The sequence below is a fragment of the Polypterus senegalus genome, chromosome 11, assembly GCF_016835505.1.
Source record: "Polypterus senegalus isolate Bchr_013 chromosome 11, ASM1683550v1, whole genome shotgun sequence".
Taxonomy (NCBI): Eukaryota; Metazoa; Chordata; class Cladistia; order Polypteriformes; family Polypteridae; genus Polypterus; species Polypterus senegalus.
The window spans coordinates 141,831,926-141,857,931 of NC_053164.1; the positions used below are offsets into that span (position 1 = coordinate 141,831,926).

Consider the following 26,006-nt stretch of genomic DNA (forward strand, 5'->3'; position numbering starts at 1 on the left):
CTCGTGGTAAATAAAGCACAAATAATATAATAAAATATTATGTAAAATCAGTGAAAACTAGTGAATTGGCATGATACTAAACTCAAATATAATTTGATTATGCTAAATTAAAAAAGGTTTAATTCTAGGTTCCAAAGACCAGTTTCTGTGTGTGACAGTCAATGGTCTACAATGGGAGTAGTACTTCCTCTATCGGCCCTTTTTATCTCCTATCAAAAAATCTCCTTTATTATGTTATATTATTTGAATACATCATATGTTAGAATTTATTAGTACATTTGACAGAAGCCTTAGAATGAGGATGTTGAGAATGAAGTCCTTGAGTGAACTTGTTACAAGTAACATTGTAGTATGAGGAACGGCCGGCGTCCTTACCAGGCTGGGACACCCTCAAGGTAGAGGACCTGGGAAGAGAGCATGCGCAGGGTATTACCTTTCTCAGATCACTAGATGGCAGCCCCTCTGGGTTGCATTGTACCTCCGATTCCCATAGGGCATACTGGGAATTGGAGTTCTTCGACTCAGCCCTTTTGGGTTTCGTGGGTGCCAGCAGGAGGTGCTGCAGGGACTGGGGAAACCCTACTACATGGGGTTTCTATCCTCAACCTGAAGTGCTATCGGTGCCTGCCTCAGTTCCAGGAGCTAGAGTCGGAAGAAGGAGGAAGAAGCTTGCTTGGAGGAGTGGAGGAGGCAGAGAGAGAAAGAAGGAGACATAGATGACAGAGTTATAGTGTGTTGTATATTGTGTGCTCATTTGTAACTGTGGCTGTGGTGTAGGAAACACTTGATAAGGAAGAGTTTCCCACAAATAAATCCTCTTGTTTATTTTTTACTTGTGTCCGAGCCTGCTTGTGTTGGGTGTTTGGGGAGCTGGAATGTTCCGTTGTAGCCACAGTAGTTATTGCAAACTGCAGTTACACTCAGGGCTGGCTTGTAGGTGAGGCAATGAGGTGATCACCACAGGCAGCACTTTCCTAAGTATGCCATTTTCATGTAACCCTTTTTTTAAATGTTATGAAATAATAATGCCATAAGTTAAGTGTAAACCTTGAGAATTATATACAGTACACAGCCTGCACCTTTTATATTCTACCTTTAAAATTTATAAAAATATTTTCATTTTAAATGTTTTAAATTTCATATAATGTACTTCAAAACTTCACCACATTGCAAGCATCTGAAAATAAAATGGCACATGCACATTTTGAAGCCACATGTCAATCAATGGTATTGGTGTTAATTTTCCTGTTTTTTACATTTTGCCATTGGTGCTGTCTTTTTTGGGCATTCCTGGAACAATACTAGAGAAATTTAGTGATGGTAAAAATGAACTGTCAGCCCCACACTGGCTGCATTTGTCTCGATACTGAAGCTACATTCAGATTGTAGTTAAGTGTCTCAATTGGGTTTTTTTTAGCTCATATATAATTTTTTTTTTGACAGCTTTGCAAGTGATTCAAATCTGATATGACTGTGTACTGATATTAATCATGAAGCTACAAAATTAATAACAATGAATTCATCAGTCAGATGTAACATAATAAACACACATGAATATCAGCTGCATACTGATTTCAAATTGTTTACATTGCAGGATGTCTGCAAAATGGCAAAATGCCAAAAGCTCAAAGGTGCTTTCATTAGAATCATTTGAACCATTGCAGAAAACACCTAGCAATAGGCTGTATTGAAAGGCTTTCCTTTTTTGTCATTTCACATTTCTTTAAAAAGACTGAATCTATCATATGAATAAAAAATAGGTTGTCTTTGAACAATAGTATAAATGAATGGTGCTCAACTCTAGGTGACTGTTTACTTAACTTGCCATCTGTATTATCGTAGTATTTCCCTCTACTTACCCTTTACCTGCTTTCCCTCAAGGGTAAGTGTACTCGTCACGTTTGTTATCAGGTTGGTCTACTGTTGCACTTTAAGATGAACACACCCATACATAGCTATATGCATACACACAGACCCTAACCACTACAGTGTCCCATGAATGACACACACATGCTGATTAACCTTTAGCACTTTAAACCACACAAGTGCTTTAGGAATAACATAGCCTGTCACTCAGCACTTCAAGAGACTTACTTATTATCGGCACAGACAACATACAATGTTTTAATGATATCTCAGACCTAAATATTATTTTTGGTCTACAAGAATACATTTAAACATACAAAGATGCAGCACTCTTGACTATAGGCCATTTATCAGCCAAGAATACCTTCTTTACGTACTATTCCTACTATTGAGTGGAGCTTTCACCCGTTGCCTCAGTAAACCTCGCAGCATAGAGGTAGTGGCAAATCTTCTTACTATCTAACTTATTATTTCAATCACTATAGACATTAAAATAAAGCATGTTATTTATTACAAGAATAATAATAATACCACTGGAACAAAGAATAATACAAAAAATAGGTTCTGATTGGAAAGTCTGGATATATATAGTCTTAGAAAAAGCTTACAAAAAAAGTAGAGATGACAAGGATGAATGTCCCAGGGCGGTGTTTGATTTAGCAGTCGATGTTCATGAAAATACTGTTAACTGACGATCGGATGAAAACTCATATGTGTCTTTCTTTTCTTTTCTGACGTCGCTCTTCCATCATCACTGTTTCTCTTCTTCTGACGTTTCTTTCAGATGAGGAATATTTATTATAAAGTTATATATGGTTTCACAACACATGAATGTTGCATGCACCTGATTGGCTAGCTGTCAATATGATGGATAAATTTTGCTCAAACCCTCTAATCTATCTTTTCCCAGACTATAAACCAAATTGTTATCCCAGATGTCCATCCATAAAGTAATCAATATCCTGAGGCATTGGCCCAGTCTTCTTTTCCCAGGCTGTAAAACCATTTTAGCACTATGTTATGAACAACTGTTATAAAAGTGAGGTGTAAGGGAAGAGGATATGCCTTGATTTGTCCTGAATGTAGCTTATCTTTGGTCTTGAACAAAATATAATGGAAAATCAAACCAAAATGTACAGATTTTATACCCCACAATACCATCCTTACAGCTTATAGTGATGGCAAAAGCACAGTTATAATTTTACCATGAACCCCAATAAACGATAGCCATATAGATTAAATTTAAGCCATTGATCTAATCAGACCAGCCTTACATAATCACAAAATCACTATATTATGATTATCTTTAAACATTTACCCATGATTCTTATTTACTGTATTGTCACTAATGTATACAAAGAAGGCAATATCACAATCCAGTCAATGCACAACATCAGTTTTCTCAGTGAGACTGGCTGTGGAGAACTTTTTTAGCATTTCATGAGCAAATAAAGAGAAGAAAGAGTATAATCATTAAGTCTTTGATGGCAGTGAACAACAGAGGATGGTATTTGTGTAGTTTTAACATGAGTTTTAATTTAAGCCCATTCAAGAGATGCTTATACTTTGAATCACATTACTCTTTAGATATACATCCAAAGTGTACATTTGTAGTCCTGTTGCCATATTTATCATTTAATTTTTCTTTGCCACATCCCAGTCTTCAATGCTATGCCATTTGGAGGAGTGTTATTATTATTATTGTTGCTCCATTTGTTGTTACTGTATTATTATCTATGTTGAAGCCTATAATTTTTTGCCTCTTTCCACCAATGTTTACCATAGGTCGGCACCCATGCTTGTTGCATTGCAATTTATTTAATTTCTGTTTAAGACATTAGTCACAATATCTGTTAAATGTATTTTAGTTAAAAAGGGCAGGTGCCTATTAGCTTGCAGGACAAAGTTTGATGCAGCTAAGGTATTTAGAGAAAGCCAAGATATTTAGAGAAGCTTGTAGAAGGAGTGATACATCAGAGTTTTGCCTATTTTATGTTTTATTGTTTTAAAGTTAATATTTTAAATTTTAAATAATATATTGTTTATTTACTTTTTTGTCCAATGTTCAGAGAACGCACTGTCTCATGGAGCCTGAATAGCAACACTTTTTGTATGAGTTAAGGGGAAGTGGGGCATTATTTAACATACCAGCCCTGGTTATACGCTCCATTGACTTTGAATTACGTGATACTTTGCACTGACTGGACCAGCATGTTTTATAATATTTTATCAGATGTTTCTTATTGCTTCATTTTACAGCATTTCCCAGAAATTTCACAATATCTCTATTTTTGTTAGGAGAAACAAAGTGACTGGAAAAAATTGTGGCAGGTTTTCCTGTCAGAAGTAGAAGTTCTGTTGATGTGAGTATAAAATGAGTACCTCTACATGTTCATGTTGCAACTGCAATTTTAATTCATCAGCATACACAGCAAGATTAAAATAACCAAATATCTAAAATTGGTACACTTTCTTTTCTTCACATTAACGTTTAACATTTGAGATTTATGGAGTGCTTTAATACACATAGAGCTGAAAAAAAGCCATTATTCAGTGAAATTCATGCTTGGAGTGTGAATGACACTAATAATAGCCATTATGTGGAGTATGGAATATGTAATTAATATAGTGTATTAACATCTATTATTTGATGTTTGAAAACTGAAAATGATAAATCTATGATCAATAAGACTCATACATGAACAATGTGGAAACATGGTTCCTTGTAATAACTATTGATATTGGGGGTATTAAGTGCCTTAGACGTTTACTTGATGTGGTTACACTGATATGCTAAAAACAAAAATCATGTTGTGCGTAAACTGAACTGCATGCACACATAACAGTATTTGAGTTATTTGAAAAACATTATACTTATTGGATATTAGGTAATAATAAAATTGGCAAATATAGTAAGAAAGGCCAGCATGGCATTCCTTCACCCTCTGTCTAAAGCAGAGACAGACCTCCCTACATACAGCTTGGATGCCTATCCCCTACAAGTCTTGGAGAGCATTACATGCCTCCACTGAAACTGCCCCTGTCGCCTTTCCAGGGCATACAGCATAGATACTGCCTTTAGCAGACCTTGTGCTCCTAGTCTGACATCTTCTGGATATGTTCTTTCTCTCTCTCTCTCTCTCTATGTTATGTTTCTCTTTGTCGTAGCTGGAGGTCTGTGGACGAAATCTCAGACCCGACAGCAGGTGCGGTTATAAAGCAGCTTTATTTTCAGAGTCACGGTGAGAAGAGTTTCAGAAAAGCAGACAATCAAATATACATGACAGCATCAGGGCTCTTCTGAACCCCGTCTGTTGGGTGGGGTCCAGTTTTATACCCCTAGAATGCGTGATTTAATATCATTATAAAATGTAACAGTCAACACTTTATTATACACCATCCTTGAGCCCCTTCAGCGCCCCTTGTAAAACTTGATTTCTTGGCCCCTTTTGTTATGGCGTTCAGATGTAAGCTAAGGGAAAACGTGATAAGGCAGACTCATGTGTGGAATGCTCAGACCTTGAGTCCTTTGCACAAACATTTTTCTGTTTGCTAAAACAAAGCATGCTATTACATGGTTTTGTAAAGCTTACTTCTCAGACATGAATTAGTACAAGGGAACGAAGAGAACATTCGTCTTCCACAGGTCTATGGTAGGACCTAGTCATGTTCTGCGCCATTTGGTGGTGTCCTTGCCCCGGCAGCCCCCTGGCAACCCCTTGCTATCCAAACATGTCTTTGTAACATAAACAGTGCAGTGTCAGTCAGTCATTCAGTCATTACCCAACCTGCTATATCCTAACACAGGGTCACGGAGGTCTGCTGGAGCCAATCCCAGCCAGCACAGGGCGCAAGGCAGGAATAAACCCCTGGCAGGGCACACACACACACCCACACACCAAGCACAGATTAGAGACAATTTTAGGATCGCCTTAGAGACAATTTTAGGATCTCCTTAGAGACAATTTTAGGATCGCCAGTGCACCTAACCTGCATGTCTTTGGAATGTGGGAGGAAACCGGAGCACCCGGAGAAAACCCACGCAAACACGGGGAGAACATGCAAACTCCACGCAGGGAGGACCGGGAAGCGAACCCAGGCCTTCTTACTGTGAGGCAACAGTGCTACCATTGTGCCACCGTGCTGCCCCCATAAACAGTGTGTGAAATAATATTTACAGTTCCAAAAATATATATATACTGTACTATTCTTAATTTGTGAGATATCTGTAGATATCTTTGATAAGATACAAAACTGGATTGTTAGTTTGGCGCAGAAGCATGTTATACTTTCGAGGAGAGTGTTTAACATGGGCTCAAGAGGTTAGTGGACTTGATCGGGTGTTTTTGTTAGGTCTGTTATCCTTTCTAAATTATCTGAATCATGATCTTTAATACGACTAATATGGAGGAGATAGTGATAATACAAACTGAGCATCATTTTTCATCACTGGCAAATGTTTAGAAAAATAGTACATGTTTCTGTATAGACAAGCACAATAAATACAAGCTAAGAGAAGATATGAAGCTACATGAAATACATTCTGAAAAGGATTTTGGTTCATTCATTGTAACAGAGTTCTAATCCACAGAGCACTTTCTCAGATGAATACTGCGCAACCTGAGTAAATATTCTTATTTTCACATTTTTTCAGTAATAGTTTAAATTTGGAGTGTTGTGTACTACTTTAGTCATTACATTATACAGAACCTGCTCACATAATAAAATAAACTGACTTCTTGATTAAAAGACACATTGTATCATACTCTGATAGGTAAGTGGAATTTACTGTATGTACTTTTAACAGAGAAGTACAAAGGAACACAATTGAGATCTCCCAAATTCAAACTCATTAAAAAGTAATTAATGAGAATAGTCTTTTGCAAAAGGATATGTCATGTTGATGATATAGATATCCAGGTCTCTCTTAAAGTGTTTGGGATAGAAGGAATATTAGAACATTTTAGGACATCTTAGTTAACCAGCACCAGAAAAACTTGTATCTTTTGTACACTTTCTGCACTAATAAAGGTATTAAAAAATCCTTGATTGGCAAACATTTAGGTTGGGGTTGGGTGCTGATATAATTATAAGTAGGCAGATGATGGCCAAAAACACTTGGCTGTTGAAATATAATATTATATATTTAATGATTACATAGCTTTAATCTTTGCTTATTTCCCTTGTCTTGTTTCTGAAGATTGTAGCCACTGTTTAGCCACTAGGATTTTAATCATGCATAGTAATTTTTTCCTGCTTTTTTATTACTTAGGTATCGCCATCCACATATTCTGGAACTTGTTGGCTATTGCTCAGATGAGGAGCGTTACTGTTTGGTCTATCCCTTCATGCAAAATGGATCTTTGCATACCAAACTGCAATGCAAGGTAACTTGGTATAACAGCAAATGATACATAGTTGGCAACCAAATAGCAAAATGTACAAACAGACTATACTGTAGAATGTATGTGTTGTAACATACAGCACTATTTGCAGCTCATTTAAAATTAATTCCAATGACTTAAATACATGTCATTGCATACTGGCAGAGGCATTACAAAACGCTTTTTATTTTGCAGCTACTAAACTATTAATATAAGTGACCTGCTCTATGACTTGATATACTTATATAAGTGAGTAAGTATCTATAATGTGTTTAATATTTATACATCTCTCATATATAGGCCAGGTCTGAACATTCTAGGGCAGGTAAGAGGGTATACAGTGCACAGGGCCATAGTCATGCACTTTAATCTGGGGCTCCTAAAAGTTTCAGACCTGCTGTTGGGCCCACAAGTGATTTTAGGCTTGGCCAAGAAATGAAATGAAACCCAGATGATGTTTTAAGATCACATTCTGCCAGAGCCCTAGTGACTTTCAACTTAGGAGCTGTATGGAGTGATGACACTGATATAGAGAAGAAGAGTAAACAGTGGTGTGAATGTCTGTGGTGTGAAAATTTTTTAAAATTAATACTGAAAACCAAAGTTATAGCGAACTATAAACTGTGTTCTGCTAAAAGATTAAATGGAGGTATAAAAAGTAATTAAAACATACAAGTTTTTTAAATAAACATCTCAAAAATAAACATAAGAATGTGCATGGCGAAATTGCCTCTGTCAATTAGATAAATAGATACGTAGGCCTACAGTAGATATACAGATATATATGTATACTATATATATATATATATATATATATATATACAGTATATATATATATGTTGTGACAGATGGGGGCGCTGTCGTCCCCTTGAACCCTTAGATCAGACGCCAGACACTAGATAAAAGTCCAATAATAATTTTTATTTAGACTATACAGTGCACAAAGCACCCTCCACTACACAATACTCATATAAATCACAATAATCCAATCAATAATCAATCCTCCTACTCCCAGACACGTTGCCACCCTTCCTCCCGACTCAGCTTGCCCATCTGGGTTCTCCCACAGTCTTTTATAGTCCTTGACCCGGAAGTGTTTCTGATCCCTCAGTCCATGTGATTCTTAACACTTCTGGGTCAGGTGAAAAGTCCTTTTCTTCATCTCGGAGGTACGTCATTTCCTCTGTCGCTGTGACTAAGATGTACTTCCGGGTTATAGGGCAAATAGCAGTCCCTGGGCCTCCCTACAGCGGCCCCCAAGGTATCCAGTAGGGCTGTGCATTAGAACTCCAATGTCCATGAGGCTTCATCTGGCGGCCTGGGAGTATTGGCTGGGATAGACAGACAGACAGACAGACAGACAGACATTCTTTCTCATGAAGCTGCTTGTGTTAGCAATAGATTTTCTCAGATTTGTGTCCCAACTCCTTACCATGACCATGTGTAAATAAAATTGAAGAATTTATTATGCATTACTTTTCTGGGGTGGCTAATTTAAAAAATCATTAATTGCCAAAATGTCTTAAAATAAATATGTAGCATTTTGGAACAATCTAATCAATTACTTACATAAAATGTTTTTTAAGTATCAAAAACCATCTATTGATTAGACGTAAAACTAGGATATCATAAGAAAAAAATATTTCCTTTTATATATATAATGATTAGTTCTTTTCAAAATTAATACACCCAAGGAGGCCAAAGAGATTTTGTTCCAGGAGCTGCAGGAATTGTGTCACTTAGAGGCAGCTGAACAGTATCATGCGGCTCCGCCTGCCAAAAGTCCCTTGAAGGACCAACTGAGTAGTAATTTGGAGGGTATGAGATTGAAGATGAACGTGCAGCGGCATTGATGTGCTGTGTTCTAGTAACTGCTGCCATACAGCTGGAAACATACCTCGGAGAGACCATGGTTTATTTTTCAGAAAAAACACATAAGTACTGATCAGTTAACAAAGTGTAGTTCCTCACTTTGTCTCGGATGTCAAGGGTCAGATACCTTTCCACCCCATGCAGTAGTGTAGAGAGATGAATTATTCAGTGCCCTGTCACATATTGTTATGGAAACCAAAAAAAAAAGCTTACAGCTAAACATGCAGAGATGCTTCTGTTCTTTAAAAGGAATCTTTTGTAATCTATGCAATTTACCCTACTTTAAGTTATTTGTTCAATTTGAATTTTTTAATACAAATTATGAGTCTTATATTTGATGTTAACATCAAAGTTGACAGTTGAAGGACATAATAAATACAATATTCAGCCTCCAGTTTCACTACAGTGGTATCAGTATTGGCAAATACTAAAAAACAAATATCAATAGTCATACTCAGTCTGAGAAAAGGGGTATCTATGCATCTCTGCATATAACTAATCATGATTCTTTGCAACATAATGTTATTTTATCCACTATATGGCAGCAGAATACTGACCTAAGAGTTATTCTGGCTCAAAATAGTATCCTAAATTGTCCCTAGTGTGTGCTTGGTATGTGTGTGTGTGCCCTGCGGTAGAGTTTATTTCCTGCCTTGCGCCTTGTGTTGGGATTGGCACCAGCAGACCCCCGTGACCCTGTAGTTAGGGTATAGCGGGTTGGATAATGGATGGATGGATGATTTTTAACAACACACTGGTACTGACTCAGGCCTAACCATAATTAAACAGAATACTGAGCCCAAATCACACACAGGGTTAACACCAAGGGAGGCATAGATAGTATATTAAAATGGTGGAACACATGTTTAAGTTAATTTAAAATAACACTTAATTCCAGTCTGCCAAACACTGTGATTTGAGATGAATGTTATTTAAAATTGTGGAGTCTATATGAAATACTTATGTACTATTTTTACATTAGATGAATGCTAATGTTGGAACAGTATTATTTAAAGAATTATTATATATTTGATCTATGTACATATACTATAAACAATTTTCTGAAGTCAGAAAAATAACAAAATTAGATTTTCTTTTAAAAAGATTTAAATAAATTAAGTTTTGTATACTGTGCTTCACCAACATATCTTATTTGTCTTACATTTAAAAGCCAAAAGGCTCAGATGACTTTAATACATTGTTGTTTTTTTAGAAGGGGAGGCCAGCAGTATGCCTTGGAAGTATGCAATGACACCACTTGCTTTTTGTCGGACTGATTGTTTTGTTTGAGAAAACAAAACTGGTCCTTTATATTTCATGAAAAGATTGAATTTGTCCATAAGATAAGTTGTTCTCTATGAATAACATGTTTTACTTTTGTTCTAAATGGTACTATATTTGTAAGTTTTATGTTAGAGTTAGCAGTTTTGAATCTTTTTTTAAAAAAGATAGCTTGTTTTGCATATCGACATGTGTGTCTTGTGTCTTTAAAAAAAAAAAATCACATCAGTATTAGTACTCTATTTCATTTGTTTGTTTTTTCCATTTTGTAGTGATGTTTGCTTCATTTTAACCCTGCTACCAAGATGAGAAAGCAGATTATAAAATACACTCTATGGCCAAAATTATGCAAACACCCCTCCAAATTACTGAGTTCAAATATAATAGGTGCATAAAACCAAATACTGACAGAGTTTGAACCTAAAATGGCTACTCAAGCTTGGCAAATTCCCCATGACTCAAATATTCAAACTACTTGGCTGTATCTTCCAAAGAAATGTGATTTTTGCTCCTTTTCCTTCGAGTCTGGTGAATACTTCCACTTGTGCATCTGTGAAAGATGATCAATTACAGTCAATTAAATCCACAAAATAAGTCACTGACAAGTGACAAGGCTTCAGTATTCACTCTCCACTCTAGAAGGGGAAAGCTGTCTGATAGCTGAAATGAGTAATCCATAACTTACAGCAGTTGATGGGGGTTACAGGCTCATATAGGTATGATGGTTTGGTGTTCTTTTTTTGCCATGCATTGTATATCCTTGTAAGCTGTGATTACTGCAGCTCATTTGTATAAATATAATCCTACCATAGCTTTAGAGGCTGGTCTCCAAATTCAGGCTTTATTTACAGCAGTAGTAAATTGTAGTGCTTATTTGAATATACAAAAAATATTATTGAACACATATTATTGAAATGTAATCAATAAGACTGTTTTTAATTAAAAAAACTATTTGTGAACAATATTTTTATTGTAAATGTAGATGAAGTGTTGCCTGTTTTTATGGGCTTTTAATAGGTAGAAGGATTAAAAAAGGAATGACAATCCCTGCAATTATTTCCTATTCTACTTTCAGGACAAAACCATGGGACTACCTTGGCAGCTACGCCTTAATATTATTAAAGGAATTGCAAAGGCTGTTCACTTCTTGCACACAGCCCAGCCCTGCTCAGTCATCTGTGGAAACATAACAAGGTGTGTACAATGGATAGGGGATCTACTCTGCTCTTCTTGCATATTAATGAAAACAAGATACTAACTGACTTCTTTGGCATTGGCTGATAATCAAATGAATTGTTACCTAATACTATAGATAGATAGATAGATAGATAGATAGATAGATAGATAGATAGATAGATAGATAGATAGATAGATAGATAGATAGATAGATAGATAGATAGATAGATAGATAGATAGATAGATAGATAGATAGATAGATAGATACTTTATTAATCCCAAGGGGAAATTCACATAATCTAGCAGCAGCATACTGATAAAAAACAATATTAAATTAAAGAGTAATAAAAATGCATGTAAAAGCAGACAATAACTTTGAATAATGTTAGCATTTACTCCCCCAGGTGGAAGTGAAGAGTCGCATAATGTGGAGGAGGAACAATCTCCTCAGTCTGTCAGTGGAGCAGGACATTGACAGCAGTCTGTCACTGAAGCTACTCCTCTGCCTGGAGATGACACTGTTCAGTGGATGCAGTGAATTCTCCATGATTGACAGGAGTTTGCTTAGTGCCCGTCTATCTGCTACAGATTTTAAACTGTCCAGCTTCATTCCTACAATAGAGCCTGCCTTCCTAACACGTTTGTCCAGGCGTGAGACATTCTTCTTCTTTATGCTGCCTCCCCAGCACACCACCGCGTAGAAGAGGGCACTCGCCACAACCGTCTGGTAGAACATCTGCAGCATCTTATTGCAGATGTTGAAGGAAGCCAAACTTCTAAGGAAGTATAGTCGACTCTGACCTTTCTTACACAGAGCATCAGTATTGTCAGTCCAGTCCAATTTGTCATCCAGCTGCACTCCCAGGCATTTATAGGTCTGTACCCTCTGCACACAGTCTCCTCTGATGATCACGGGGTCCATGAGGGGCCTGGGCCTCCTAAAATCCACCACCAGTTCCTTGGTCTTGCTGGTGTTCAGGTGTAAGTGGTTTGAGTCTCACCATTTAACAAAGTCTTTGATTAGCTTCCTGTACTCCTCCTCCTGCCCACTCCTGATGCAGCCCACAATGGCAGTGTCATCAGCGAACTTTTGCACATGGCAGGACTCCGAATCGTATCGGAGGTCTCATGTATATAGGCTGAACAGGACAGGAGAAAGTACAGTCCCCTGCGGCGCTCCTGTGTTGCTGACTACAATGTCAGACCTGCAGTTCCCAAGATGCATATACTGAGGTCTGTCTGTAAGATAGTCCACGATCCATGCCACCAGATGTGAATCTACTCCCATCTCTGTCAGCTTGTCCCTAAGAAGCAGAGGTTGGATGGTGTTGAAGGCGCTAGAGAAGTCCAAAAACACAATTCTTACAGCACCACTGCATCTGTCCAAGTGGGAGAGGGATTGGTGTAGCATATAGATGATGCATCCTCCGCTCCCACCGTCTACTGGCATGTGAACTGCAGAGGGTCGAGGGCATGGCAGACCTGTGGCCTCAGGTGGTGAAGCAGCAGCCTCTCCATGGTCTTCATCACATGTGACGTCAGAGCAACAGGCTGGAAATCATTCAGCTCACTAGGACGTGATACTTTTGGGACTGGGGTGATACAAAATGTTTTCCAAAGCCTCGGGACTCTCCCCTGTTCCAGGCTCAGGTTGAAGATGCGCTGTAGAGGACTCCCCAGTTCCAGCGCACAGACCTTCAGCGGTCATGGCGATACTCCTTCTGGACCCGCTGCTTTGCTGTCACGAAGTCTCCTCAGCTCTCTGCTCACCTGCGCTGCTGTAATTGTGGGTGGGGATGTCTCACCTATGCTGGTATCAGCTGAAGGATGGTTGGAGGATGCAGTACTCCGAGGTGAGAGTGGGTTAGGGTGGTCAAACCTGTTAAAGAAGTTGTTCATTTGGTTTGCTCTCTCCACGTCTCTCTCGATGGTGGCACCCCGCTTGGAGCGGCAGCCAGTGATAATCTTCATCCCATCCCACACTTCCTTAATGCTGTTATTATGTCACACCCCATTACACACTGACCATTTCATGTAGTTAGTCATACTTTGGTCCCATCCCCTACACAGATTTTGAACATTCATTATTTCACCAGAGAAACAAGTCTTAAGTCTTAACCTATTTTAGAGCTATAGCATTATCTGCAGAGTCTAAGAAAGTAATTGTAGGTTATTTTAACATGCCACTCTGTAAAGCAGAAACCATATCTGCATGATTTGATGTAATTTTACCCTTCACAAAGTCATCTGATCTAGGAAAGAAACAAGTTTAAATTGTATAGGTTAGTTATTTATTGGGTTCTCATAATGCCAAAATGTCAACAATAAGCAAACAATTGAAATTACCCAATACAGATTATTATGCAGCTCAATAAAAAAAAGTATTTAAATAAATTGCACTTCTGTATGAATGAAAATCTTTACATTGCTAAAAACAAATAGAAACATTGAGTTATTAAATGTAAATAGTGCAGTCTTTTGAAAAAAGTTAATAGTAAAGTTCTGTAAAAAATGAAAAAGTAAGGTAGTTTAAATCAACGTTTTTTTACGCTGATGAAAACAAGTACAGTTGCTGAGATAGTACAATGAAATCTTGCATTTTGTCATTAAATGTTAATTGAATAAGTATTGCAATATTTTGTAAACAATATACATAAAAATTCAAAAACAAACATTAAATAAATGTGGTCTTTTGTAAACAATTGTTCAGAAAAGTAACACACAAAACAGACTACTAACATTTTTAAAGACTTTTCATAAATGCAAACTGTGGAAATCTTGCATTTTTGTGTAATAAACTACAGCATCTTTGTAACTTCCAAATCGTTAGCAGGAAAAACTAGTAAGCTAAAATGTTTTGACATGAGGTGTGCTTTTGTTGGGCTGCAACTGAGCCCTGATGTACTAAATACACATTCTGAAAACACAACTGGAAGTATATGAGCACACTGAGGAGTAGTGCCACTGTTTATGCATCTGAGCTATGAAAAATTATACCTCCTTATATTGGGTAGTAGATGTGATGAAATAGAATTTAAAAATTGCACTTAAAGTAAACGAAAGTAATGTGCTACAGCAGCAGACTTTGTGGCGACAGTTTAAAAATCAAGGGAGCGAAGGAGCACTAGTGCAAGAGTGTTGCCCATGAGTGAAAAGCACAGAATAAAACTTGTTCAAAAGTAAAAATAATTGCAGATCGCTGTCTTAATGTATTAAAAAGTTTAACTGACTCCAAAAAAAAAAGTTTTAACTTGTACAAAAAAATTATGTCACACTCCTGCCTTGCAGTAAGGAGATCTGGGTTCGCTTGTCAGGTCCACCGTACATGGAGTTTGCATGTTCTCCCCGTGTCTGCATGTGTTTCCTCTGGGTGCTCTGGGTTCCTCCCACAGTCCAAAGACATGCAGGTTAGGTGCATTGGCAATCCTAAAATTGGCTGTAATGTGTGCTTGGTGTGTTGGTGTGTGTGTGTGTGTCCTGCAGTGGGCTGGAGCCCTGCCCAGGATTTGTTCCTGTCTTGCGCCCTGTGCTAGGTGGGATTGGCTCCAGCAGACACTGTGACCCTGTGTTAGGATATAGCAGGTTGGGTAATGACTGACTGACACTATTTATGTTACAAAGACATGTCTGGATAGCAAGGGGCTGTCAGGACAAGGACACCACCAAATGGTACAGAGCATGACTAGGTCCCACCATAGACCTCCAGCTATGACAAAGAGAAACATAACATAGGAAGAGAGAGAGAGAATGGGGTGGCGCAGTGGTAGCGCTGTTACCTCGCAGTAAGGAGACCTGGGTTCATTTCCCAGACCCTCCCAGCGTGGAGTTTGCATGTTCTCCCCGTGTTTGCATAGGTTTCCTCCAGGTGCTCCGGTTTCCTCCCACAGTCCAAAGACATGTAGGTTAGGTGCAATGGCAAAGCTAAATTGTCCCTAGTGTGTGCTTGGTGTGTGTGTGCCTTGCGGTGGGCTAGTGCCCTTCCCAGGATTTGTTCCTGCCTTGCTCCCTGTGTTGGCTGGTATTGGCTCCAGCAGACCCCTGTGTTAGGAAATAGCGGATTGGAAAATGACTGACTGACTTTAAAAATAAGATACTTGCCAAAATTCTTTGTATTGACTTTGTGTGAAGGTCCTTTAAACAAGCCGGTTACTCTATTAGGCAACATAGGTGGCTGCCTAAGCCGGTGTCATCTGAGGGATGTCATTTAGGTTAGTTAACAGGCATGGACACCAAAAGGAACTCCCCACCTTAGCCTAAGACTCCACATGGACTTTGACCATCACTGCCTTTAATTGTTTGGCTAAATTATATTAGCCGCTTCCCCATTTGCCACAAAGCCGAACTAATGCCAGACACCACTCTGGCTGCCCTCTTTGGCCATTAAGTATGCTAGTGAAGTGTCTGAATCTGCCATATTAACACCTGTAAGTGGTGTAAGTGGGTGGAAATCTAGCCATTGCAAACTGGAGGTGCATTTATAATTCAGGGAGCAGAATTGATACCATGAAAAATAAGTATTGAAGTAATTTTAAAAAGTTAAAATCGTTATTTACCAATATTTCAATGCTTTTGACTACCCTAGTTATTTAGTTATTTAACACACCAAAAATTAAGCAACTCTTAAAATTATTCAGGTAGCTACGTCACATTTAAGTAGTACTTTGTGTTAAAGATGATTATCTATAAATCCCTAGTCACAGCAGCAACCACAGCATGCTGTGCTAAACCTGTAGTTTCATTAGTAAATAGCTTCAAATTAAGAAGTGCTAAATGGTATTAAAGAAAAAAACAATTCATACAAGATGGTTTTCTGAAATCAGATGTATTATTCATGAAGCATCTCCTGTTAGATTTCAGTTTTGACATGTTATATGACTTAAATGTCCAATTTAAGGAAAGGTGCTTACTGCATTCCTTTCAATGTGAATTTCATTTTCCTCCTTCTTTGATTATGGGAATCAAATGTAATCTACAAAGTTGATCATCAGAATTTAATTAGGTGGATCTCTGTTTTTCATGCCAGTTGGGTTTAATGTTAAAACATCTCATTCATGAAGCTGCTGGAGCTTTCTCCGGGGTTGTTTCCTCCCTTGTCATTGATGCCCCTGAGGACAGACTCTAACTCCTGTGACCTGGGATTATAAGGATGTGGAAATGGGTGAATGAATACATTTATAAAGATAAAAATAGCACTATTAAGGACAATTTGAATCAGTTAGTCCTCTGTAACATGCAAGCAAAAAGTAAAAGCTGTTCAGTTTAGATTCTAATAATTAAAGCATTCCAGTGGAAATATTGTAATAGTAGATTATCTTCTATGTCAAAACAGAACAGAAGAAATAACACACTGTTCCACTTTTTGTTTTCAAATTTCAGTGCCAACATACTGCTGAATGAATACTTTGAACCTAAGCTGACAGACTTTGCTTTGGCCAGACTAAGACCTCACACTGCAAATCAAAGCTGTACTATTACACTGGATTCGGACACCCGCCAGATGATGGGCTACTGGCCTGAGGAGTACATTCGAGATGGCAAGCTGTCTGTGAAATTAGATGTCTTCAGCTTTGGCGTTGTAAGTATACGCATTAATAATAATAATAATTCTTTGCATTTATATACCGCTTTCCTCACTACTCAAAGCGCTCAGCAATTGCAGGTTATCCTTCTTCTCCGAATCTCCCCTGTAGCAATATTTGTGAAGGTAATTATTCTGCAGTTTATCTACTTTAAGTCCTTTTATTCCTTATATAGTGACTTTTATGTGGTGGGCTGGCGCCCTGCCCAGGGTTTGTTTCTTGCCTTGCGCCCTGTGTTGGCTGGGATTGGCTCCAGCAGACCCCCGTGACCCTGTGTTAGGATAAAGCGGGTTGGATAATGGATGGATGGATGGATAGTGACTTCTCTATGGGAACTGAACAGAACAAAATTGTTTATACAGTTTCATACTGGAAAGAATAATTTTCCATTTAAAAGAACCATAGGAGAGGTAGAACTATAATTAATTTCTTCAATATACAAACATTAAAGCCATTTTTTGCTACTGCACATCTACATCTGTGACTGAGAACCAATTAAGCGCACAACTAAACAATACCATCATTATGCAGCCTGTGGTAGTGTATTATATCTATTGTCAAGCTTGGGTCACAAAGTTGCACAGCAGAGTATGGAAGGCTTTCCAAGTAGTAGAAACATTATTGCTGTTCAGGCAGATACAAACACAAGTCTCTTTCAGACGTGATCTGGCCTCACAAGGAATAGCAGTCAAACTTGCCCCAAATCCTGCTCAAAAGAACACAAAGTCTTCTTTATCAAGGGGTTACAGTGGCTCGGAAGCAGCGGCCAGAGCAGAGGGAGTCAGGGGGAAGAGAGACTGGAAAGTGAGACTTAGGACGGCCATGACTCGGTCTTTTAACACTAGAATAACCAGTGCCTACGAAAAAACTTGTAAATCCATCCCACCTTAAATCGCTTCTTAAAATCGTTTACAGCTTTCCACCAGCGTCTTTTGTCATCTAAATGTGCTGATAAAAATCAGGCTGCAAGCAGCCGGCTATTCCATCCCCCCACTGACTTACAGTAGAACGTTCACAAACTTCTCCCAGCTCATGCCTTGATTGATTTTCTGGGAGTGAAGTTTTAGACTGGAAATAATAGATTGTTGTTTGGAACACACGCATTTCATGTCTGTTCCGTTTCTACAGCAATCTGTGTAAACACATTGTTAAAACAGAAACGTTTTTTATATTCTACTAGTAGATGACAAAATGTAGGCATAAACTATATAATGTATAAAGCCTGAAGTATCAAACAAATACTTTCTCAAAAGCTACAAATCTAACACAACAATTGCGCTTTTATTCAAAAATATAACTGCAGAAACAAAAAGCCGCCTTAACAAGCGACATTGACACCTGTTTATTATGACTGCTTCTGTAGTGCAATAGAATCAGCTGCCGACTGGGAATCAAAAGGTCGCGAGTTCGATCCTGCACTACTCCCTTTTGAGAAGTAAACTGCTCTTAGTCTTACTATTTTAGAATAAAAACATACATTTGATTTCAGTCTGTAACAGCCGGTGTAATTTATGATACATGTAAAGGTTAGCTTTGTTTTTTTTAGTCAGTTTTATTATCTCAGCCGCGTTCACGAGCCCAAACACACCACACCCCCGCATCTTTTCACATAGACGCGCTGTAACAGAGGTAAACTGAGCTCCCTTCTATATTGGAGCAAGAATGCACATACCATTGCTTGCATACTAAAGTGTCAGCAGGCACTTTTCGTGGCATTACACATGTATTTTTTGAGCATGCCCTCTGCACACTACTTGTGACTTTAGGCTTTAGGAAGTAAGTAAGTAAATAGATAAAGGTAAATCGTGTCATAAAATGATTTCTTCAAAACATTGAATGTTATTTATTTGGCAAGGACATGCTCAAAAAATATATGTGTAATGCCACAAAAAGTGCATGCAGACATGCACAAATAAATAACATTCAACGTTTTGAAGAAATCATTTTATGACACGATTTACCTTTATTTATTTACTTACTTCCTAAAGCCTAAAGTCACAAGTAGTGTGCAGAGGGCATGCTCAAAAATGTGTGTAATGCCACGAAAAATGCCTGCTGACACTTTAGTATGCAAGCAATGGTATGTACATTCTTGCTCCGATGTAGAAGGGAGCTGAGTTTACCTCTGTTATAGCGCGTCTTTGTGAAAACAGCAGTGTCAGATGCGGGGGTGTGGTGTGTTTGGGCTCGTGAACGCAGCTGAGATAATAAAACTGACTAAAAAAAAAAAACAAAGCTAACCTTTACAAGTATCATAAATTACACCGGCTCTAACTGACTGAAATCAAATGTATGTTTTTATTCTAAAATAGTAAGACTAAGAGCAATTTACTTCTCAAAACGGAGTGGTGCAGGATCGAACTCGTGACATTTTGGTTCCTAGTCAGAAGCTGATTCTATTGCACCATGGAGGCAGTCATAATAAACAGGTGTCAATGTCGCATGTTAAGGCGGCTTTTTGTTTCTGCAGTTATATTTTTGAATAAAAGTGCAATTGTTGTGTTAGATTTGTAGCTTTTGTGAAAGTATTTGTTTGATACTTCAGGCTTCATACATTATATAGTTTATGCCTACATTTTGTCATCTACTAGTAGAATATAAAAAACGTTTCTGTTTTAACAATGTGTTTACACAGATTACTGTAGAAACGGAACAGACATGAAATGCGTGTGTTCCAAACAATGATCTATTATTTCTAGTCTAAAACTCCACTTCACTCCCAGAAAATCAATCAAGGCATGAGCTGGGAGAAGTTTGTGAACGTTCTAAGTCGGTGGGGGGATGGAATAGCCGGCTGCTAACCTGATTTTTATCAGCACATTTAGATGACAAAAGATGCTGGTGGAGAGCTGTGAATGATTTTAAGAAGCGATTTAAGGTGGGACGGATTTACGAGTTTTTTCGTAGGCTCTGGTAATTCTAGTGTTAAATGTCTGAAGCGTGCGGCAAGCCAGCATGCCTGCAGCTGATCTTGCAAAGAAGAGCTGAAGAGTGTGTTTATTTTACATTAAAAAACTGTTTAAGAGGGAGTTTCGGAAGGGTGGCCTGTCCCCCGGCAGCAGTGTTCACACCTTCGTGAACTAGGCGAACTATAAAACTGGGCTCTGCCAGGTGAGAGAGGACATTCCATTGCATTGATGTGCACAGAGCTGGGATGATGGCGGACAATAAAATTAGACAGCTACAGGCTTAAGAACCACCGTGTAAGACGAGAGTTTGTATCCTTCTGTCTGTAGAGCCATTGAAGGGGAGCGTGATCGGTCACCAAGGTAACTTATGCACCCACAAATAATAATGGAGCACTTCCACAGCCCATTTGATCGCCAAACACTCCTTTTCTATAGTCAAGTAATTACACTTCCTGGGAAGCATCTTCCTGCTCAAAAATGAGATCAGGTGCTCCTTATCATTGAAAACCTGAGACAGGACAGCACCTAAACCAAACATACTAGTGTCCGTCTACAGGACGAAATCCCGAGAGAAGTCCAGGTTTTTATATTTTCTATATTTAAAGATACACTGCTCAAAAAAATTAAGGGAATGCTTAAATCACACATTGGATCTTGATGAACAAAATATTCAAGTGGAAAATCTTTACTGAGTAATACTGTGTAATTCGTTTAGGACAAAATAATTTAACAACAGTCAATGGGAACCAAAATCACCAACCCATTGAAGGCTGGATTCAACATCACACCGAAAATCAAAGTCAAAAAAAGAAATCACAAAAACTCATAATGTGACTCAGTAGTGTGTATGGCCCCCACGTGCCAGTATACATTCCCAACAATGTCTTTGCATATTCCTGATGACACGGTAGATAGTGTCCTGGGGGATCTCCTCCCACACCTGGATCAGGGCATCAGTGAGCTCCTGCACAATCTGTGGTGCTACTTGGTGGTGCTGGATGCACAGATACATAACATCCCAGAGGTTCTCAATTGGATTCAGGTCTGGGGACTAGGCGGGCCAGTCAATGGCATCAGTGCCTTCGTCATCCAGGAACTGGCTACATACTCTGGCAGCTGGGCAGTGTCCTACACCAGGAAGAATCCAGGGCAAACTGCACCAGTGTAAGTTCTGAAAATGGCTCTGATGATTTCATCCGGGTAACTAACAGTAGTCAGGGTACTGATGCCTAGCGGAGGTCTGTGTGACCCTCCAAAGATATACCTCCCCAGACCCAGTCATGTTGGATGATGTTGTAGGCTGCATAACATTCACCACAGCATCTCCAGACTGTTTCACATTTACCAGTGTGAACCTGCTCTCATCTAGGCTGCCAATTGTGGTATTCTCTGGTGAATGCCAATTGAGCTGCATGGTGAAGGGCTGTGAGCAAAGGTCCCACTAGAGGATGTCGGGCCCTCTTGCCACCCTCATGGAGTCTTTTTTTCTGACAGTTTGGACAGAAATAGGCACACCAGTAACCAGCTGGAGGTCATTTTGTAGGGCTCTGGCAGTGCTCCTTCTGTTCCTACTCACACAAAGGAGCAGATACCGGTGCTGCTGCTGAGTTGATGCCTTTCTAACAGTCCATCTGGTATGTTCTTTATACTCTTGAGACTGTGCTTAGAGACAAAGCACACCTTCTTGCAATGGCATGTATGGATAACGGAACTGGACTACTTGTGCAACCTGAATCAGTTGCAGGTACCACCTCATGCTACCAGTAGTGGCAAGGACACTAACAAAATGCTAAACAAGAGAAGAATCAGTCAGGAAGAATGAGGAGTGAGCAATTGTCTGTGGTACTACCTGCAAATCCACTCCCTTTTTAGGTGGTTGTCTTGCTGTTGCCTCTCCAGTGTAGCTCTTCTCCTGAAGTTTAATTGACTTAGTATTAGACTATGATGATTAGTGTTCCTTTAACTTTTTTGAGCAGTGTATACTGAATATAAGTATAGATGGTAAGACATGATTTAAGGTGTCTGAGGCTGGAGTATATATCTACAAGTACAAAGGAGGAACCAGTTTGGGTTGGTATACATGGCAATCTAAAGTATATTTCTTAACACCATAACTGTCCCTCCTTTACTGTACCAGTTATTTATTAATTGATGGTAAGCTGTATAAATACAATATACAGATATAAATTTTTGTAAAAACATCATACTGTGTTTAAGTTAATGTGTTTTTATGGACTTCCATACAATCATTTATAATCATGGTCTCATTTGTATCATTGTAACCTTGAACTCTAGGGTGCATTTGACTTTTGCAAAAATTTAATTTGGAAAGTTAAAAAAATTTCTAGAATGGGTAATAAAAAATGGACCTAGTTATGTTGTATTAAACTCGGTTCACCGACAAAAGCGCGATAGACATATGCACCCCGACAAAACCGCAAACTGGTTTTCGACAAATGCGCGCCGACAAAATCGCGAGAGAGGCCAAGAGAGTGGGACGCGTACGTGCGCATTATGTACACATTATGTGCTAGGTTATAACTGTTATAACTGCTGATGGCATGCCACGAACAAATGACTCAGTTGAGGGTTGGCATAACGCGTCGTATACAAAGCGGAATTACCAGCAGTCAGGCAACCAGCAAGTCTAAATACACTCAACTATCAAGACGTCTTGCTGCAATTCTTCCTACATATGCAGGGCGTGATCTTAAGGACTATCTGCGTGCCGTGCTGATGGCATGCCGCGTCTCATAATATTGACTTCTAAAATAAACATTGTTATATATGCTTTAAACTAGTAATTCATATTTAATGAAACTTTCGCAATTTTGTCTGCGCGATTTTGACGCCGCGTTTTAATCGGCGCTATTTTGTCAGCGCGCATATGTCTATCGCGCAAATGTTAGGTCACAATTAAACTCTGCACATCTTAATTTCGGAACCCTTTGCCTTGTTCAATGACAGATTGAGACTAAATGCATGCTTAGTCCATTTGAACTGACACATTTAAGTGTTTATTTTTAAGACCATGTGGGTGCAAAATCAGAAGAAGACCAAGACAATGGTCAGAACGATAGCTAATAAACAGGAATACAAAAAACAAAATCTGGTTCCAAAGGCTAGGCCAAATCCTACTTTTTAGAAGCAAATAAAATGGTCTGATGCAGTTCCCAGGTAGCTGGATAAAAATACAGTGTGGTTGTGTTCACATATTTTGAGTGAAATACACATTGAAGGTAGTGCTGCCTTTGAGTAGAACAGGAAAATAACTTTTTATTTAAGGATTCTAATGTCTTTTAGTTATAAACTAGTTGTAGATTTGAAGTGCATAGTTTTATGTTTGAGCCAAGAACTAGAAATGGCTTTGAAAGAACAGTCCTAAAAGCTCTCTTTAAAAAAAAACATTGCTGCATGTAATTGCTTTAATTTAACTTTCCAGATTTTCTAGTCTCAGTCCCTCTAACAATGCACAGTGCTTTTCCTTGCATAATATTTTCCCCTAGGATTTCAGTATTACCATATATCACTACATAGTAGTGTCTGAACTAGCATTATATACATCCGAAAAGTACAACTGAGTCTTCATCATTTTAATAAACTGCCATCATTGTAGATAAATTGAACTTAAAATTTCAAAGAGCATAAGAAAATATGGGACTGCAGGATTCAAGGTACAGTAGTAAATACTGTTATTAGATAACAAAGTTAAAATGAACAGTGAGTATGCTGCATGTTGCAATACAAAAGTATTTATGACAGACATGTGCTTCTTTTTATTTTTAAGGTTATCTTGGAAGTCCTGACAGGAAAAAAACCTGTCTTGGAGGATCCCAAATACACATTACTGGTAAAGTTCTTTTAATTTGCTTAGCTTTTTTAATCTTACTTGTACTCAAATTACCTTCAGCCATAGTCACCAGCTTCTCCTAAGGAATTTCTAGCTGTCCTCAGGCCAAATTACAGATATACTGTAACTTCCTCAGTGTGCCATGGGTCTGCCCCTGGGTCTTCTCATAGTGGGCCATGCCAGGTTCACTACCTGTAGAAGGTAATTGGGAAGCATCCACCCTACAAGCTCAAACCACTCAACCGGATGTAGTAGTTCTACTGTGAGGTCTTCCTGTTTTTCCAAGATTCCCATCTGAACCCAGCATCCCTGTGCAGGAATCTCACTTTGGCCATTTCTGCTCAAAGTTTCATTCTTTTGGTCACTACTCAGACCATGTGATCAAATGCACGGCTGCTGATGTAGACTAACTGGAAAATCGAAAGATTTGTCTTTGTTTTCAATTTCACAATCTCATTCAAAATAAGCAAACAGGGTGCATGTTTTCTCCTCTTACCATATGTACTTTTCTTGGAGTTTATCCTGTTTGGAAGACTAAATACTGAATATGTGCTCTGCAGAGATGAAGTTGTTCTCTTGGCATCCAATTGTTCAAATAATATAGCTTAAAAAATAATTTATGTTCTTGTGTAGCCAAAAACACTGGTGTCACCAAATTTTACTGAAAGCACAATAATAGGTCAAGTAGTTAAAAATGCTGCCTTAATGAATTGGTATTTGTACTCATGAAATGTAAACTAAGATTTTATTACTCTGTTCTCCTTTGTGCTTTCTTGCAGTGTTGTATATTTTCTTCATTACTAGTTCCTCTCAGATTACCTCTTTTACGGTATATTAACTATTTACGGTGAATTCTGTGATAACTTCTGTACTAAACACTGACCACCAAGATCACAAATACCTGATTTTCTTTAAGTCTGGATAATATAAATTGAATCATTATAATAAAATGGTAATTGTAAAGGTGATATTAAAAAATAAAGAGCCCTTTCACTGTGTGAGCCAGAAGACATTATAGGACAAGGAATGGAAAATCATGTCAATCAATATGATGAAAAATATTACTATAGTATACTGGTTGTATAGAAGTATGGTGGTTATCGCTGCAACTTTACTTTGGGATGTTGTGTACAGTATGTGTGCTTTCCTTGTACCTGCATAGTTTTCCCCAGGTTTTCTTTCCACATCCCCAAAGACGTGCTGAATAAGTTAACTAGCAATCCCAAATTTTGCCAATGTGAATGTAGGTGTGTACATAGGTGAGCCCCATCATACAAAGGCACCTTGCTCAGGGCTCTTTAATTGCCTTGCTGTCTGGATTGTCATTGGCACCCCACAACAATGAAATGCTAAAAATTAATAATTCAAACTTTATCTTTGTTTTCAGAGAAATCTAGTGACAGAAACAGTAAAGGAGAATGGCAGTGTGGACAATTGCCTCCCATTGTTGGATGAAAAGGCAGGTGCCTGGCCTCACTTAGTTTCCTTAAGACTCTTCTCATTAGCCTTGGAATGCACATCATCACGGGTGAAAACAAGGCCTATTATGAAGACAGTAAGTATTGGTTTCAGTCTGCTGTGTGATCAAATAGTGCAAGGAATACAAATGGATTTACCAATATGCATTCTGTTTCATTTGGTTGTATCTGACTATATATTAACATGTATGTGAAAAGATGAGGAACTTGGAGTCCTCCCTTCTTAGAATAATTGACTGCTGTCTTCCTGGTGGAATGGCTTGTCCATCTGCCATACTACCAAGTACATAAGAAATATTCCATCACCCATGTCTCTCTCTCAGACCCTGGACAGTTCAGCCTTTACACAAGTCCAGCTAAATGTTCTTCTGTTGTTAAAGACCCTTTAAACCTCATCACAGGGTAAAATCCAACACCAGGATTCGCTTCCAGTGTCTGGTAGCTTCTGGTGTGACTGAACCAATGTGCATTTAGGGCTTTTAAAGGGCTAGTTTTCAGAGGCACCCTCTCAGCTGCCCATTCTTTAAATGGAGCAGAGTAGTTGCTGTCATTTTAGTTAGGAAATGTGTGTTTAGCGCTGAAGTCTAGACCAGAGAGTAATGGCCTCCAGC

At 38.5% G+C, this 26,006-nt stretch overlaps 1 protein-coding gene across 3 annotated transcripts in view; it reads left to right on the forward strand.

Annotated features, from left to right (window-relative positions):
* Positions 1–26,006, forward strand: part of irak3 (interleukin-1 receptor-associated kinase 3) — a 59,254-nt gene that overhangs the window by 27,457 nt on the left and 5,791 nt on the right. For all 3 annotated transcript variants that reach the window (XM_039769719.1, XM_039769718.1, XM_039769717.1), the window contains exons 6-11: positions 4,165–4,229; positions 7,139–7,253; positions 11,479–11,597; positions 16,956–17,154; positions 23,855–23,917; positions 25,305–25,472. In XM_039769719.1, coding sequence (XP_039625653.1) covers positions 4,165–4,229; positions 7,139–7,253; positions 11,479–11,597; positions 16,956–17,154; positions 23,855–23,917; positions 25,305–25,472 — 729 coding nt within the window. The remainder of the gene's footprint in view (positions 1–4,164; positions 4,230–7,138; positions 7,254–11,478; positions 11,598–16,955; positions 17,155–23,854; positions 23,918–25,304; positions 25,473–26,006) is intronic.